The 18,783-nt window shown below is 43.0% G+C and overlaps 1 protein-coding gene across 6 annotated transcripts in view; it reads left to right on the top strand.

Moving 5' to 3' along the window:
* Window positions 1–18,783, top strand: part of LOC115906577 (ras GTPase-activating protein nGAP-like) — a 164,953-nt gene that overhangs the window by 80,167 nt on the left and 66,003 nt on the right. For all 6 annotated transcript variants that reach the window (XM_030953854.1, XM_030953855.1, XM_030953856.1 and 3 more), the window contains exons 2-3: window positions 1,367–1,494; window positions 10,010–10,133. In XM_030953854.1, the coding sequence (XP_030809714.1) occupies window positions 1,367–1,494; window positions 10,010–10,133 (252 nt within the window). The remainder of the gene's footprint in view (window positions 1–1,366; window positions 1,495–10,009; window positions 10,134–18,783) is intronic.

Here is an 18,783-nt window from a genome sequence, read left to right on the forward strand (position 1 = left end):
TTTCCTGAATGATCACCAAAACCCTGATGCAATGTGAGGTTGAACAAGGCACTGAAAGGCAAGTCTGACACATCCCTTGCAGTGCAGAGGCAGAGCTGCAGGAGGAGAGCGTGAAGATGCTGCAGCTTTTTTGATAAAAGAGGGGGCACGAGCAGGGTCTGCAAGGAGGGAAGTGAGTTGGAGGGGTTCCTTAGGCCGGGTTTAAGGCTGGCCTTTGGGCTGACTCTCCCTGGAAGGTGCTGGGTGATTGAGGATTCGCTGGCCTCTAGTGGTGACGCTGGGGAGAAGCTACGAGAAGCAGCTGTGTTCTCTCTGTGCATGCTGCTGGGTGTGCTAAAAGGCAGATAGTGCTGCAAAACATTTCGGGTTTGAACACTCACTTTGCTCCTGAAACAGTTAAAGCAGGTCCTGGACTCCTGTGCAGGAAGTCCCTCGAATTTTTCAATGTCTCTTTTAGACTCTTGGGACTTGAGGGGATCTACAGTGTCTAGAGAATGGATGATTTTTAGATCATTGCAAGTAACTTGTATAGAACTAGAGTGTGAGATAAAAATTAATCTTATAAAGCAATCGGAATGTAATATCAAAACTTTATAAAGAGATGAATCACAGAATCCTAGAGGGGTTTGGGTTGGAAGGGACCTTGTTAGTAGTGACAGGCACAATGTCATATGCAGCTCAATCATGAGAAACTTATGGGAAATAGATTTTAAAATAAATTTTAATAGATCAGGACTGGGAACCAAACAAGTGGGGTTGTGGTTTGATTTGTGGTGTTTGGGGGTGTTGTTTGGTATTTTTTTCAAGCATGAGTTTTTGTCACTAGTGTCTGTAGCTAAATGAAAATGCACAATTTCATCAAGTAGGTTCCCCACCAAAAGGTGCCAGTAAGCCCTTCTCGATTAAATGCTCATCCCTTTGAATTTTTCCTCCCCTTCTTCAAGCCTGCCTTCCTTGATCCTTGTCTTCCTTCCTATATCTCTCTATCCTTAGTCTCAAATAATCCACTTTATTATGATTTAGAGTACATTCGGGGCTGTACTCCTTTGAACCATGGTTTTGAGAAGGGAGTGGAAGCAAGATTAAGTTTTCATAAGAGCTCTTGGTCTTTTCAATATATTTCAGCCTTTGACAAAGACATTCATATTCATCCCTGGTATTGCTATTTTTGTAAGTCATGCTATAAGTAAATAAATATTAGTAGCACATGGGTGCCTCCCAGGATTCCCATTTCACCTTTTAAAATGCTGAAACAGGCCCCACTCAGCACAGAGTGCGGTTTTGGTTCAGATCTCACTGCAGAGCTGTGAAAGCAAAGAAGGTGTCAATGCCACGTGCTAACAAGGTGGTGGTTTTCTGTTCCCAGATGTGAAAGGACCACCCACCCACCGACTGTCCTGTGGCCAGTCCCCCTACACGGAGATGACAACATGGGAGAGGAAATACTGCATCCTGACAGACAGCCAGCTGGTGCTGCTCAACAGGGAGAAGGAGGTGAGACAAGCTCACACTGGTGCCTCAGTGTCTGCCCTTGGGGAACAAGGGGGAAATGATGCCTCAGGTTTGAGCTTTTGTGGTTTTCAGATTCTGTTCTGCTTTAGTGTGTGGGTCTGGGCTTCATATGAGGGGATGGTGAGCTCTGTGCACAGAGCAGGGAGACAAAACAATTCCTGCTCTAGCTGGAGACCAAGGACAAATGATCCAAATCTCAGGCCCAAGAGCACAGACAACATGGGCTGGAGAGAGAAAAACAAGACGGATGAGACTTCATGGGCTAAAGCTGTAATTGGACAATTAACTCCAATATGCAAATGGAACAGAACTTATAAAAGTTTTATAAGTTTAAATGGACAACCTGTGACCAGTTGTCCATTTTGTGGTCGTTGTGGGTTGTGCTGCCCAAGGTGGATCCATTGAGGCCTCTTAATAAATCCCTGTTTTATTCTTTAGCTCTGTCTAGTCTCTGTTCTAGGTCAGCCTTCACAAGACATCAGCCTTTATTGGTCAAAGGAGAAGGCAGCTTTCTTCATCTCCCCTTTACTTCACTCACAAATCCTTTGAAATGTGTGCGAGAGGGAAAAGGGAATTTAAAATAAATTCTTTACTGCCAGAGGGATGAGACACTGGAACAGGCTGCCCAGGAGGTTGTGGATGCCTCATCCTTGTAGGTGTTCAAGGCCAAGTTGGATAAGGCCTTGAGCAACCCTGTTTTAGTGGGAGGTTCCCTGCCCATGGCAGGAGTTTGGGACTAGGTGATCTTTAAGGTCCCTTCCAACCCCTTCCCATTCTATGAAAAGGGGAGCTAAGCTCTCCTGTGTGTGAATGGGGTGGTGCACACAGCTATAATCAGCTGGCCCAGGTGCTGGTGGCACAGAAGAGGTGACAGCAGCCAAAGTACAAACTCCCTCCTGGAGCTCTGCAGCCTGTGTTTGTCTGCCCCTGTGTTACCACTTCTTTTAAGTGGTGGTTAAAGCCACCACAGCTATGTCAACCTGCCTCTGTATGGCAGTGCAGGCATAAAGGTAGGGAAAAGTGAAGGCTTTTATCCATGAGTTTTAGTCTAATGCCATAGTTTCCTATATTTGGTGATGACGCCAGTTTTTGTGGTTTTTCTTGATTCTTTTGAAGCTTCTGTATATGGCTGTTACAGCCTGAGAGTGAGACCTGTTTCTGGTGTGGAACAAAATATTAGTCAGCTGTGCTCAGGTTTATTTGCAATGAAATATTGCCTTGCATGGGGACAGTGGGAGGAAATGGTTTAGAGAAAGACTTGAGTTATTAGAAGGGAACAGCATTAATGCTGATATGTGGGAGAGGTGATCAAAAGCAGGCAAAATGGAAGGCCCATTTAATGGTATTTGTTTACTATGTAATTCCTTTTCTAGTCTGACAGGACTGACACCTGAGGAATTGAAGTGTAGACTGAAGAAACTTAAGGAGATATGAGAATCATTTCTAAAACAGTGCTGTTCCAGCATGGCTGTACCAAAAGGATGCATCTCATTAAGAAATGTAATTGAAACAACACTGGCTCGTATCACAAAGTTACCTGAAGGTGGTGATCATGCACTTAGGGGCTCCTATTTCCCCTGCCACAGACAGCTGAAAGCATTTTGCTGGGAGTAAGATGAGTCCTTTGACTAGATCCTGAGGAGTAAATGTGGGAAGTCCAATGTATCACATTATATTCTATGGTTAAAAACATTGTTTTTTGTCAGAAGCTGAGGAAATTCAATATAGGCTATAGAGGGCGTGAGGTTTAAGTGTAGCAATAACCCCCAAAAAAGCAAGCAGTAATGTAAATTCCTGCAGTGTTCTTTCAAAGGAATCTTCCTGCACTACCACAATGAGAAATAGCTTATTTTGGGAAATGCTGCATGCAGATGGGCCAAGCAGACATGCCTTTGGTGCAGGTGTGACTCCACATGCTGATAATGGGATTTGTTTCAGAAGCCTGTAGCTGGAGTCACATTTGCCATTCTGATTTTCAAGTAATTTGTGGCTACTGTGAAATGAAAGGAAAAAGGGAACTCCTTGCAGAGCCATGAGTGTTCAGTAGGAAAATCAAAGGTTGATGTAGTCTGGCTTGTGAGTCCCTTACAGAAACACACAACACATAGAACTGCCAGTCAGGAGAGAGACACAGGGCTGATACTCTGGATTTACACTTTCTTCTAATTTTTCTGAGCTAGGAGTATCCCTTTGCAGCCTTCCTGAGAAAGGGGAGGGGAGGCAACGCAGTTAAATTTTTCTTGGCAAGTCATTCAGAGTTGAAAGAGGCTCCATGAAATGTGATCTAGAAACAGGAGTGCACAAAGGCCTAAGGCAGCAGTGGGGTGAGATGCTTGTTAAGAGCATGATGATGGAAAAGTCTGCATAAGGGGAATCATAAAAGGATCCTGGGTGGGACCACTGGTGCAGGGAGCTTAAGCAAAGACCAGGTGAACAAAGAAGAGGGAGGTTAGGAAAAAAAAGAAGATTATGTTCAGAGTAAAATTATTGGAAAGGTGATGCTGGAGGAAGTGTTTTTTGACTCAAACCTGGCAATAGGGAACAGGAGCAGGAGAGATTCCTGCTCTGAACACAGTCATTGATAGAGTGAGTAGGTCAGAATTCCTTTGGGCTGCTGAGGAGGATCTTAGTAGCAGTGTTCAGGACAGAGGGACACCCACCAGTAAAGGAGAGGGTGTGGGGGAAGAAGGAAGAGATGGGAACAGCACAGTGCCCTTGCAGCCCAGAGGGAGTGATGGATGCCTTGAGAGGCTGCCTGGAACAGAGGCTGGGCAGTGTTATGGAATAAAGTAGGGGGTTATTAAAGGCCTTCACAGGATACACCTTGGACAACACTAGAGCCTGGCTGAGGCTACACCCAAGATGGGTCATGAGTTTTCACACTTTGATAAGTTTTGGTCCATTTCCATATTGGGGTTTATGGTCCAATTACAGCTCCAGTTTATGCAGGCCCATCCTCCCAGTCTGCTCTCCTCAATTCACTGTTGTTTGCACTTTTTGGGCCTGAAGCTACAGTGGTGTCCTTGGTTCTGGGGCAGGAAAAGGATTGTTTTGTTTAACCAAACTGTGAAGAGAACTAGCTAAGACTTTTTATATGAAGTTCAGAGTTACATATTAATGCGGTACAGAATCTGGAAAATATGAAGGCTCAAACTTAAGGCATCCAGGAGCACTTTCATCATCACAAGGCTGACATAACTTGAAAGGTGTAAGTCTGAAACCTCTCATGTTATTCTCTGTCCATCTGCTTTGTTACTTCATGGAATGAAATCCAAGAAGCTTGGCCCGTTTGAGGCTGGAAGGGAACAGAAATGTGTGTTTATACTGCTTTGTAAAATCCTTCCGCAGGCATGTGTGTCCAAGTCAGAAAGTGAAAAATAGATACAAAATGTAAGCAGGTAAATGGAAGAATTCTCCACTGTTTCAGTTACAATGCTAAATTTGGGGTTTTTTCAGTTAGTCCTGCTAAAAATACAGCAGATTTTTAAGACCAAGGGAACACTACAGAAATAAACATTGTAGTAGAGAAAACTCATTTCTCATAGCGTCCCACCACTATGGATTTATTGTCAAGGCAGTTTGAATGAAGTAAATGCAAGAGAAATTTTGTGCTGTGCAAGAGTAGGTTGAAAATCAGAGGCCTTTTGAAGTGCAACTTGATCCAAAAATATCTGTAATTACTTAGACAAAAATAGTCTGGCAGTATCACCTTGTGTAGTGTAGAAAAACTTTAATTACTTGACACTTTGTCAACTTTATAAAATGAGAATAGGTGAGACTGAAGAATGAAAATTATTAATGAAAGGAAGAGTTCAATGCCTAAAAAGTAAGTAGAAAGAAAATTAATCCCTCTAGGAACGTGGGAGATGAGTTAGCAAATAAAGAGTCCTGAGTGGCAGGAGGTGTGCAATTATTACACAGTGTGATAATATTTAACAGCATTTTCCAAGACAAGGAAAACAGGCCTAGATTGATGCCCATACAAATCAGGCATTTCTCCTACAAGGAAGAGTTTTCCCTGTCAGGAAGGTGTAGGTGTTTTCATCTGCTCTGGGAAATCTGTTCCATCAGGTGGGAGGGTCTGTGAGGGCACAGGCAGTCTCAGGGTCTCTGCTGCTCAGAGTGACCCCGAGATGTGTTAGAAAGTTTCTTTTCCCAGCCTGGCAGTCAAAGGAGTCAGAGCTCTTCAGTTCTCGGTCTCAAGGTTGTTTATTGTGTCTTATCTATAAAATTTTTTCTCCCATCCAGCCAAGGTCAGCTCAGCAGGTCAGACAGAGGCACTCTGGCTGCTCCCAGGGTGGTGTTATCTTTTTATACCAAAAACTACATGTACAATATTTACAGTTACTTTCCAATGCCTATCATCTATGTTAGACAGTGAGCTGCTACTCTAAACCGCAGCAGAAGATGGAGGTCAAGAAGAAGAAGGAGAAAGACAGAACACGCCCAGATTCCTCCATCTTGTCCCCTGAACTCCCATGCTAAAAACCCCAAAAAATCTATTTTTCACCCTGTGATAAATTCACTATCATTCTACTTAAACTTTCGTGGCTTGTAATTCTTCATCTAAGGTTGGTAATTGTTTTTTCCAAGGGCTAAATCAAAGGCACAGGGGTCTGGGGCTCTGTGCCAAGCTCTCTGAGCCCCCTGGGCAGGGGCTCGAGTCCTCCAGGACAGCCAGAGGAATTTCCTGGGTTCTGACAAGTAGGCATGTCTCTAAAATCAGAGACATTTGAAAGAGGGAAAGGGAATGAGTGTTCATGAAGAGTGATTCCAGACACACAACCCTGTGCACAGCACTTCCACTTGGAGGCATGTGACAAATGGCTGCACCTGGCTCTGGGCTGCTTTTCAGCTGGGCTTTGTCAGCAACTTGGCTGCAGTCCTGCAGAATGTTTGTCTTGTGTTCACTTGGAAATGAAGATGAACAACACTTTTCACTGTGTTAGACTCTTTTTCCCCCTCCCTGCCCCCAAATCTCATCTTTCTTCTTGGATTTAGAGGTGGGTTTAATCAAGGGCAAAGGATAGCAAAGACCTACATGCACTGTGACAAGATCTGCTGCTCACTGGTGCTGGTGACAGAGGCCAGCAGCACACCTGGGAGGTATTTTCCTTCTTTCCATCTCCTGTGACTGACACCAGTAGTGGTGTGACAGTGGTGATCCCAAGGGAGCAAACACTGCTGCATGGGGCCCATGGGGAAGCTCTTCCCAGATCTCACTGCCCTCCTCAAAGGATTTGTCATGTTGGGGATCTTACAGCAAACATATTTCACCTGTAAATAAGAGTTTGTCAAGGCTGAAGGTCAGATTTGCCTTAATTCCCAAGCAAATTTTGCCTTAATTCCCAAGGAAGTTTCCAAAAGCCCAGAGAAATGTTTGCTGTCAACATTTTTAAAGTGGATTTCCGTGTCAAAATTTTAGCTAGCTTCTAACTTTCTGAAGGAAAGTAAAAAATTAAAATGAATTATTTAACTGGTTTTGACATGATTCCAAACTTCCTGACTGTTAGATCAGAAGAGTCTGCAAATTCTCAAGTTTGTCTTGAACCACTCTTTCCAATCTGGACAAATCTTATCTGTTTTTTTTTTTCATCTGCTTTTTTAAAAGTTACTATCTTAGTTTGCCTTTAAGAGGCATTAAATGCTTGGAAAGCTCTTGCTCCAATTTCTTCTGAAATCCCCTCATCATCAAACTGTTAGAAATCCCCAATACAGACTTTTTATACTTAAAAATATATTCAGTGGCAGGTGAACTGGGATGCTGTTCAAGGATTTAGAGTCTGAGCTCTGAATCCATCCTCATTAAATTGTGCCATTTGTCATGGAAACGTGACCTGTGATGAAAATTGTTAAGATTGCTAAAATGATCAGCATCTGGACTGCCCCTGTGTACCTTTTTATCACAGAGTTAACACTGCTCAGACCCCAGTCCTGAACCAGCAGCTTCAGCATGTCAGCTCAGGGTCAGAGAATTCCCAGGGTGGTGGAGTCTCAGCAGGGAAAGAAGAGGATAAAGCTGGATGGGGAGAAAAAAAGAGCTAAGACTGAATCACCATTAGAGTCCTGACTCTGCAAGGCTGTGCCATTCCCTTCAATCCTTTGCTGAGCTGCCTGCTGGGGCAGGAGGGGCTACAGGAGTGTTGGGAAGGTTGCAGATATCTGTCTTGGTCTTCACATGGTATTTATTTGTGCACTTCCTTGTGTTTTGGTGCCTCCCCATCCATGAATCCATTTGTCTGAGCACAGAGCACTTTATAGAACTGTTTAAAATGTGTCCAGTCTCAAGGGATGCTGAGCTGCTGAGCAAGTTCATTTTACATGTTCCCAAATCTGTATTTTTTTTAAAGCGGGGTGGTCTCATGCTAAGCAATAAATACTGGTCCTGCAGTCTTGGAATTAGTTCTGTTTGTCAATATGAATTGAGACTATGGTTTTGGAGAAGTTTTACTGTAAATAACAAAGGATTTTCAAGTCAGACTTAAGGGGATCTTTTTGAGTTATTTTAGTGGGGAAATCAGTGCTGCAGTAGCTGTATTGGTCCAGAGCAAGCAGGTGGGTGTAGTGCAGTGAGTTCACTGTGACAGGAGTGTGGCAGGGCTTTAAGTGCTGCTGAAGTAGTGTGGGGTATGACTGGCAATAGCTGATCTGGAAATCTGGCTCTCAGCATCCCACCAAAAAATTCTCTGAAGGAAATATAAGAGGCAGAGGATCAGGAGAGTGTTTAGAAGGGAGTGAGACTAAATGGAGCCTCCAGATGAGAACCAAAAATTTAATATGTGAATTTGATTGAACATATGTGGCATAAGCTAACAAAATTAGTCTCTCTTTAATTTACCAACATGCTTTTGCACAAGAGCTTATACAGCTGTAAAAATCCCCACAGAAGACAATAGTCTGATCAGAATAAGCACCAGGGGTTTGGGAAACTTGTTTTGAAAAATGGACACTGTTTGAAGGAGACAAATAGACCAGGATAGTAATAAATAGCATTTTTAAATGACCTTAAGAAAATGTTAAGTGCTTAGAAATCAGGAAATGCCAGAAATGGTTTGAGAGCCATTGTAGTGTCCAGCCTGTTTCTAAAAAAATGCAGTATCTCTGAGATCTTTTACAACCTTCAGTGCAAATAAATGATAGCTTTTTGTTTGCTATTAATACTCAGTTTTCAGAGTTGATGGAAGATATGAAAGGAGAAACAGCACAGGAAATAGGACAGGGGCTTCTATTTCTTTAGGTGCCAGCCGTGTGTTATGTAGCCACATGAAGAGAAACTGCCATGCTACATGTACTGCAGTGGTACTGCTGGAACCAAAGCCCTCATCAAAAGTACACTGAGATGTTTTGTGCCTCCTCCCAGCCCCTGGATGCTGAATCTCCCTCGTCCCTGAGGTTCCTTCCAGCTGTGGAAGGTTCAGGGGACAGCCCTGCTCAGCCACAGGTTCCAGGCATGGAAACAGGCACCAAAAACTGTGGTGGCCACCAGTAGAGTTTGTGGTGGCCAGTACCCAGCGGTGCCATTGCCTGCAGGTACCTGCAGGTCTCTCTGGCCTGGAGCAACCACAAATTCACCAATGGTGGTGAATGACAAATTCACCAATTGGTGAACCAGTGGTTCACCAATCCTGAGCTCAGTTACCACCTGAGCACGGCAGGACCTGCTGGGCTGTAGCCATGAGCGTGCTGCTCGAGGAGAGGGTCTCTGCAGCCTGGGAGTGCCCGTGCAGCGCCTGTGTGCACCAGGTAGCTGGCACAAGTTTGGTTTTCTCCACGTTTTGCCTGGAGCCATCTGAGCAGCAGCATCTGGAAGCAGCCATGGTCTGGCACTGGGGAAGCAGTTTGGAAAGGCAGGAGTGCTTTGGTAGTCAGGGGGTCAGAGGATGCTGGGCTGAGCATGCTCTTCACTGCTGCTGCACTTTCCCAGGGAGCCTCTGGAATTTTGTGTTAAGGCCACAAATGCCACACTATGCCTGAGAGCTATTAGTAGATGAGGAGAAAATGAAGTCCCCTGTGGTATTTTTGGGGTTCCCAGGATGAAGGAGGAATTGAGAATTTGACTCTATGTTCTTAGAAGGCTAATTTATTATTTTATGTACTTATATTAAAGAATACTATACTAAAACTATACTACAGAATAAAGAAAGAATACAAACAGAAGGTTATATAAGAATGATAATGAAAACTCATAACTGCTTCCAGAGTCCTGACACAGCCTGACCATGATTGGTCATTAAGTCAAAACAATTCACATAAAACCAATTAACCATCCACCTGTTGGATAAAAATCTCCAGACCACAGTCCAAAGCAGCAAAACACAGGAGAAGCAATCAGATAATCATTGTTTTTATTCTTCTCTGAGGCTTCTCAGCTTCTCAGGAGAAGAAATCCTGGGCAAAGAGGATTTTTCAGAAAACATGGCAGAGACAGTCCCCTATCAAGATGCCATATTAACAGGGTGGGCTGGTGCCGAGCTAAGAGCTGTTGGTTTTTCCGCAGGTGCCTCCAGAAGGGATGCAGGAGCCGCAGGATGCCTCCCGCGGGCGCTGCCTGCGCCGCACGGTCAGCGTGCCCTCGGAGGGCCAGTTCCCCGAGTACCCGGCAGAGGGGGCCGCCCAACTAGGTAAGAGAACCACGAGAAATAAATAAATAAATATATATATATATATATATATCAGGGGAGCTGCGAGCTCTCAGAGGGCAGCGCCTGCCAGAGCAGCCTGGCCAGGCGGGTACCACCGCGGGATGGGGAGGTCGTGCAGCCCAGGCATTGTGTGTGTAAATGCCTCCAGCAAAGCGACTGCCAAGCACCAGGATTTATCCACCTATCAGGGAGGTGGTTATGGGATGCTGGCACACGGGGAGCTTTGTAGGTGTGTTTTTAAACTCACTAGGCAGCCCTGGGATTTAGAGGTGAGAGCTGCTGGATGCGGGTCAGTGGGAATGCAGCTCTTGTGGGTGGCTCTAAATGGTTCCTGCTGGTTTAGAGCTGGTTATGTTTTACCTCACCTCTGGAATTTCCTTGGCTTCATATTTTCACAACAAGCACCCAATAACAGGTTTTTCTCTAGCTTACCTGTTCAGGGTGCCGTTCCTAAAAGAAGCAGCCATCTTCCTGCTGTTGGCTGTAGTTATACATGTTGAATTTTAGGCAAAGCAAAAGAAAATATTAAAAATGACAGGTGAAGTTGCAGTGGTTCCCCAAGTCCAGATTTGGCCCAGTTCCTCATGTTTTCCACCCCACCTGTGGCTGCATAAAGAGCACCATTCCAGCTCTTCCCAGGAAAGAAGGAAAAGGCAGCAACCACACAGTTGAAATGAGCTCTTCTTTCTCTTCCCAGCCTGTGCAAGAAGCTTTCCTTCACACAGGCTGGTGAGATTTAGGAGCAGTTCTTCCCTGGTTCAGCTGTGAAAAATGTCACTTCTGGGAGAGTGAGCTGTGAGGAATAAACATGGATCTGTAAATAGTAAAGCAGCCTTGATAGCTGTTATCCAAGGTAAAGAGCAGATAAGGTATTTTTCATTTCACAGCCTCAGCTGGGTTTTTTTTTTACTAAGTATTTTATTTTGTGAGTATATTGCACACAAGTAAGGAAAATCCCACCCTTGTAGATAGTTAGTTAACACATTGAACTGTATTGCTTATTTATTTGTACTTGTTAATAGCAGTTTAACTCTTCCTTATTTGAGGAAGGCAGATAAGGTTCTTTTTGTTATTTCTTAGATTACAGATTGGAAGTCTGAAAATAAACAGGGCAAAGTTGGGGATTTAGGAGGAAAAACTGCAAAATACTTTGAGATGAGCGACATGCAAAGAGCCCTGATTGGATTTGTTTGTGGAGTTTCAAAAGCACCTCTAAATGATCATTTTGTTTTGCCAGATGAATAAATGTTCATTCTTGTTTGGAACTAAACTTGGTATTAATTATCTTTACATAATGTTGTAGGCAAAATACTTCCTCCAGGTATATGGCTAGTGAGGGGAATAAAGAATTGTATTGCAGCCAGTCTGCACTAGGCTCTGAATATTATTTATAGCTTCATAAGCTAGAAAGACCTTTAAAAATATAAGATTTAAATTCCTCCTTCTTCTATATCATGTGCAAAATGAATGGATTTTCTAAACTTCTCTGAGCATCTCAATAGCTGGAAATCCCAGTGTTATCTTTTAAATGGAACCTTGTCACATTCTTGGTTTTTCTTGAAGGCCACAGAGAATGGATGACTCTGCTGTTTGGTATCTGCCTTGCTGTGTATCTTGCTTCAGTTTTAGATGCAAATGGCATCTTGCAGTGTGTTATTTGATATATGCCTGACAAGAATATATTAAAAGTACAAGATATCTCTGTGTGAGAGCTACAGCTGTAGTGAATACAGATGTCACAGAGTGTGTGGGTAAAGGAACTGGGCATGCAGTGGGAAGGGAAAAATTGAGCAATGCCCTTTCTGTGAGTATAGATGAGAGTGAGGGGAAGGTCATATATAATCTCAGATTGCAGTGCCCTAGGTAGTTCCCTTGTTCTCACATCCTGGTTAAAAATGTCTCTTGTCATGATTACAGAATTCCTGCTAATGAAAAAAGTGGATTGATAGCAAGCAGTGGGAATAGCTTTATGTCAAGATGCTGAGCCAGAGGACACATTAGTGAAGGGAACCATTGCACATCTTTATACAGAGAAAGAAGCAGATGGTGGCAGCCAGGACCTATGACAAGCAGTACAGATAACAACTGCACTAAAATAGCTTTGGAATGGACACCAAAAGCTGAAAGGCACAGCAGAGGCAGCTACAGTATCTGGTAGAGAAATTGCTATGCAGAGCTGATAAGAATATCAAGCTCGTCCCAGGGAAGCATGTGGATAACATGGTAACTGCAGGCCATGCATCTGACAGTGATATCTGAAATTACTCCTTGCAGAAGAGCTCCTTAGGATTGGCTCTAGTGCAGAGGTGAAGGCATTTGCTCTCTTGTGATTTACTACTTAATAGATTTATTTATTAAAAATTAAAAAAGAGGGATAAGGTGATGGGGCTCTTTTTCATTGGTAGCAATAAAGTTATAACTTGTATGAGAATCCTTTTGTTAATGGAGCAAGTGGAACAGTGTGTGTTATTCAAGGGCTTTGCATCATCAGCTGTAGCACCCATTCTGCAGATTTCTGTGGCATTCTTTACAGAACTATGCACACATCCGTGTGGCACCATTCCTAGGAAGTGTGTGGGAGACAAACTACCCACGTTACATCTGAGAAATGGAAGCAAGAGATGTGTAGCTCCCCAAAGTTCAGCACTCAATCAAGTGTGCTTCACCCAAGGGCTGCTGAAGTCATTCTCTCAGTGTCTTTCCTTTTCCCCCTTGCTGCAGGGTTGGCTCAGCTGTTTGGGAGGCAGCTGCTGCACCACTGTGGTTACAGTCCCTTGTACTAAGATAGACACCAATTTCCACATACTTCTGTACAGCAAGCTGTAATTTGTGATGGTTCAGCAGCTGCCAGAGGAGCAGCTGAGCCATCCCTTCTGAGCAGCACAAACCACTGTGGTCACCCTCAAATGAGGGCCAGAGGGGCAGCACAGGAAAAAAAAGCACAAGATAGAAAGTGACTTGTTTAAACACTGAAAACTAATAAGATCATTTAAAAACTCTAACTCCAGAGGCACTCAGCATCTGCTGCAAGCTTAGAAGCTTGTCCTCTGCTTGCAGGGAGGGGAGAGGTTGTTGCTAATGCTGAGATTTTTAATTCCTGCCTGGAAGATACACAGTACACTGAGTTGTGTCAGCAAGCCATCCGTTAAATATATGAAATTTCCTTGGTGCATAATCCCTATCATTGTAGTAATACCTCTGTAAGTGAACAGGCACACTCTAAATATGTCATTTGCTTGCTAGGATTTCATCTTGGCAGCACTTACTCAGAGGAGCCTCCATTCAAGAAAGCTAAAAATGGAGCTGTAATTTCTTCCTAACTCCAGCTTGACAGCCTCTAACCTTCTTTCAAGTGTTATTTGCAATGGGGTAATTCTGTCACAAAGTGTGATGCAGGCTCTGGAGACCAGCACCTAAATGTCACAAGAAGAGGAACTCAAGCTGGCCCCATCTCTGTTTTGCCTGATTTCTGCTTCAGATCCTGCTCTTTTTCTAACAGGTGTATTTTTTCCTGTTAGGGAGATTACATCCTTTTAGAGGATCGTTGTTTATAGCAGTGTGTTGGAATTAGCCCATTCATACAGTAAAAGCATGATTCAGATTTCCACCATTCATGCTGTTTGACAGGCTAGTAGCAGTTACCACTTCCTTTCCCAAAATAATTGTCTTCTCTCTTGCTCTGCTTCCTTCTTGCCACCTGCTCACTCTAAATGAGAGTTGTTAAGGAGACTACACAGAAAAAGTTTGGATTCTGGCAGCTTTGTGGCATTAATAAGAGATTTTTTTTTTGCCTGCATATGTGAAAATATCAGGAGGAATTGAAAATACCAGGAGGAGGAAAGGCTTTGGGGTCTGGTTTTGTTGCTGTTGTTTTTTTAAATTTTCAAGTATTAGCAAAGAGCATCATCAGTGAGAGTTTTTGAGATTCTCTGTTGTTTGGAAAGGCTAGCAGTGATGCAAATAAATCTTTTTATATTTGGAGGTGAAATCATCCAATAAGAAAAAAAAAAGGCTGTTTCACTTGTTGAAACAAGTTAAACCCTGCTTTTTCTCAGTCTGAATATGCATCTCTTGATAAAGGGTTGCTGAAAGGAGGTCAGAGGTGAAGATGCCCCTTGCAGATTTTAGTTTTGCCCTCATCCTGAGTCACTAGCATTGAGAATGAAGCTCAGATCTGTTTCGATGCCAGGCCTAAATTGCATTACTACCAGGTTAGCTGGGCAGAAATCCTGCCTCTGTACTCTTCTAAAAATCCAGAGGCTTTGGAATTGGAGTGAGCATCAGAAGATGAGTTAAGCAGCATCTGGTTTCACTGCTGCATGCGGTGTGCCTTAGAACAGCTCCTGCAAGTCTCTGCTGAGCCCTCCTGCCTGGGGAGGATTGCTCCAATACCCAGCCCATGCTCTTCCTTCAGGTAAAAACCTGGCAGGAGAGAGCAGAAAAGAGCCAAAAAGATTCCTGGGGTGATTTTAATAACTTCTTTTTCTAAGACAAAGTTGTTTACAACTAAAACTATCAAAGCTGAGCTTTGCTTTCTGTATATTCCAGCTGGAATGAGTATTTGTGATGAAAGAAAAAACAGATTTACTCTGTGCTCACCACATAATTAAGATCCTTGTGCAGTAACAGCTAAGATAAATACCTGGAAAGGGTTACTAGTTTTAGAGGTGGGGAGAGGGACACAGTTTGTTTTGGATCAAAAAGGGTTGTTTGTGACCTGCTCAATGGAAGAATCTGCAATGCACCAGTTTTTACACTCAGTAAAGGTTTTTATGTTCAGCAAAGATTTATTTAGGAGATATTCAGGAATTTGATATGATGGAAGTTCTGTAACTTCTAAGAAAACTGTGTGCCAACAGGAGGGCTGTCCTTCACCCGCCACCACTCAGCTTGGCCTACAAAGAATATCTGTTAGGAAGTAGGGATGAAACAATGCGCTTCACAGCTCCCTGTATCTCATCTGTAGGGATTTATGATGTGTCTTGGTGCAGTCATTTTCCCAGTAGCCCTGTCTGTTTTTCACCCTGCTGCCATGTGCGAAATACCCATCTACTGCCAACTGTTGTGCATGGCAGGGATACAAACCAGGGCTTGGGTTTAGCCCTCAGACTGAGGGGTGTGTTTGGCAGTATGTCTGGCAGGAAGATGGATTCAGATGTGCTGACTTGACATGTTTGCAGCTCTCTGGGTTTGCCCAAGCTGGGCTTGCACGAGCCTGTTTGTGTGTACCTGTGAGAGACTCCCATCCTCCTCTTTGCAGACCTAGGAGAATCAGATTCCTTATTGCCAGTTCCCTTTATCGTGTCATTTAGCAAGCCTCAGTGAGTGGTTGGGGATTTTCTTTTTCTTTTTGACCTGTGCTTTGTACCACAGAGCTCAATTTCAGTGCCCAGATGCAAGGTGATGCTGGAGTGAGGTGGGACAGGGAGCAAGGGATGTGACACCACGCTGTGTTTCCACAGGCTGCAGGTGCTCCCATGCATTTTCTGCTTCCATTCTCTGCTTCCCTTCAGCCCAGACCTGCCAGAGTTGCCAGAACCCATGTGTGGGAGCCTTTAGCAAGCTGGGATCTGAAGCCTTTGGCTGATGTAATTACACAAACAAGGCTTTGCTGGCAACCACAACCTTTGCCTGCTTCACTGTCTGCTGCCTTGGGTCATGATCTCTTAGTGCTGTGACTTGGGTATGAGGAGTAGGGGGTGTAATTATGCCAAGATCAATTGAAATTCTAAAACTTTAAAGTCTTTAGATGGTATTGTTTACCCATCATGGTCTATCCCAAAATGCAAATGCATACAAACCATGAGTTGCCTTTGAGAAAACTTGCTGTGAAATCCAGGACATCTTGGACATCTTCACAGGCTACAGAGGGAAACATCTACTGTGTGAAAAGTGCCCTGCTATCTTTTGCATCCACTAAAGAGGTTAGGAAACTTTGGGAAAAGCCCTGAAGTGATCTGAAATTTGGACAATGTACAGTGCAATTTGCCTGCCTTGGAAGGATGGAGAGTTTAGGCAATTCTGCTTGAAATTAAAGCTGACTCCAGGGAGGCTGGATGTAACAAACAGGATGCCTGGATCTCAGTGACATTCCCCTGGGCAATTGGAGTTATTTGTATACAGAAAATTGCCAAGCTGCTATCTTTCTTCTTCTATAACACAAGCGAAGCCAAAGGATTTTGGTTTGTTCTGAATGCTGCTGAAACTTTATTCCCCTGCACATAGATCATCTGTGCTGAAAGCTGAGTTTCATCATGAAGGAAATTTTATCTGTTTAGATCTTAAACCATTTTAGGGCAGAGATAAAGGGTAAGAACACATAATCTCAGCTTTCTAATATTGACACATAATCCATTAGGGCTTTTTTTTTTCCCTTAGAAATGTATATTGCATCTTTGCCCACTGCTTCCAGAGCACACACAAAAAAATCACTTTAGTGATTTTTTAATTTTATGTTGAGAGTATAAAGAACACTGTGTAAGGAGAGCATGTTGTGCAATGTGGTAATTTCTGAGAACTGGTGGCTCTTGGGCCATCTGGGGCAGATTTGTTGCCTGTGTTCTAACCAAACCTTGGTTTGTTATGAAGGACCCTGTGATTTTCCTTTGTTTTCTCAGGAACAACAATAAAAAAATATTTTTGAGGTTCTTTAGAGAAATCTGCCTTAAATCATACATGAACTCACTGTGGATTGTTCAATTTTGTAGCTTCTCTTTTCTAGTTGTTTATCTTGTGGCAAAAAGTAATTACACTTCACCCAACCATGTATACTTACCTTTTTTCCATCAGTAACAATTGGCTTAACCCTTAATGGACAATTAGCCTTCCTTCCTACTGCCTGAATTACCTTGTCTTGTCTAGAGTCAGTTTGAACTGTTGAGCTAAACTTAAATCTACTGATCAGAGTTGGGTATTAGTTTACAGAATTAGCTGTTGATCATTTCATTGTTTTAGTATAAATTGATGCTCAAAAATGCAGGTATTGATGAGATTGGATTAGGTGCATCTAGTTTGAAATTCAGTGTACAAAGCTGTCTGTGCTGTGCAGGGATGTGACATTCCTCTCTCCCTGCTCTCCCACCCTCCTTGGTGCTGCTGCTGTCGCTTGCCAGGGGAATCGATTTGGCTTCACACAGAGAAATCCTGCTCACATCCTTGTTGTGCTGATGGGCTGGCTCTGAGTCTGACCTGGGAGATGTTCCAAATTACCCTCAGCAGCAGCCTGGAGTTCCAGGAGCTTGGGTGTAATACAGAGCTGCCTTCTATGCTGGCTTTGATGGAGCCAGGGCTCTCACAGTAGGAGTGGAGCCACGGCCCAGGCGTGTACTGGGGACTTTATTAACCTGCCACCCTTTGTCAGTGATCCCTCTTGAATGGCACAAGGGGAGGGAAGGATTAGAACTGTGATTTTTATCTGCAAAATGGACAAAAAGTGTTTGAGCAGCTCAGCAGAGAGAGATAATTTACTTAAAGGAGAAATAATAAAGGAAAATTGAACTCCTCCAAGAGGAAATTGGGCTATTGAACTCCACTGAAGTTCATCAGGAACTCTTCCAGCAGGCACCTCTGTGCTACAAGCTAATCCTGGAGTCCCAAAAACAGACTTGGAGCAGGAGAGGACTGTACATTCTAGCAGTGATTAGTGCCCATTAAGGTACAATTGGTGTCCAGTAAAGTGCTCTTGGCTACAAACTAATAATTCTTGATTTTTGAGGCTGCTTGATCTCGTGCATCACCCAGTGAAGGATTTTTCTGCTTTATTTTTTGGTCTCAGTTGAAACTACAAATATTTCCGTGACCTTTCAGTGAGCTGAATGCAGTTTAGGTGAGGATCTGACCACTGAAAACTCCAGTCATCTCACTTTTTCCTCCTCACCATTGGTCTTTTCCTACTGTTCTGTGTCATGGACAAGCTAAAGCAGTAGCATAAAAGTCCTGATATTTGAACATAAGTCCTGTAATATTATCAGGGATTTCTAATAATTTGTATTCAATGTCACAGTCTTTTGGAAACAACTTTTATCCCTAGACTTTATAAATTACATTTTGAATTTCTGAATCTGGGTAGATTTCTAGAATAATTCCAAGTACTTGTAATAATCTGCCTTTCCCACCCCTAATTTATTTATTTATTAATTGCCCCATTCACTCTTTCTACCTAAGTCTTCAGCAGATGTCTTTGCTTGAGTCAGACAGATTCTTCAGCATTTCAGAAATCTTTTTTTGGGGTCCGTACAGCAAATTGTAGGATTGACAAAAATAGCTACCAGGATGGAACCTTCCTGCATCACTAAAAATGGCCTCTTTGGGAGAAACAGGCAGATTATGGCCATATTTCAGAGATGAATCTGAAGTTTTAACCCTTCTGTTAGAACATAATTTTAAAACAGAGAATTCTTAAATGACGGAAAAAGAAAAAAGCAAAACATGGGAACAAATCCAAATTATGACTAAATAAATAAAAATAATAAAAATTAAAAATAAATATTATAATAATAATGATAAGAATAATAATGGTGATAATAATGGTGGTAATTATAATAATAATAATAATAATAGCAAGAAGCCACGATTTGCCCAAAAAAGCACAAGAACCCTTTGTAGAAATGTGCAGGCTAACTTTCATGTC

The sequence above is a fragment of the Camarhynchus parvulus genome, chromosome 8 (assembly GCF_901933205.1).
Source record: "Camarhynchus parvulus chromosome 8, STF_HiC, whole genome shotgun sequence".
Taxonomy (NCBI): Eukaryota; Metazoa; Chordata; class Aves; order Passeriformes; family Thraupidae; genus Camarhynchus; species Camarhynchus parvulus.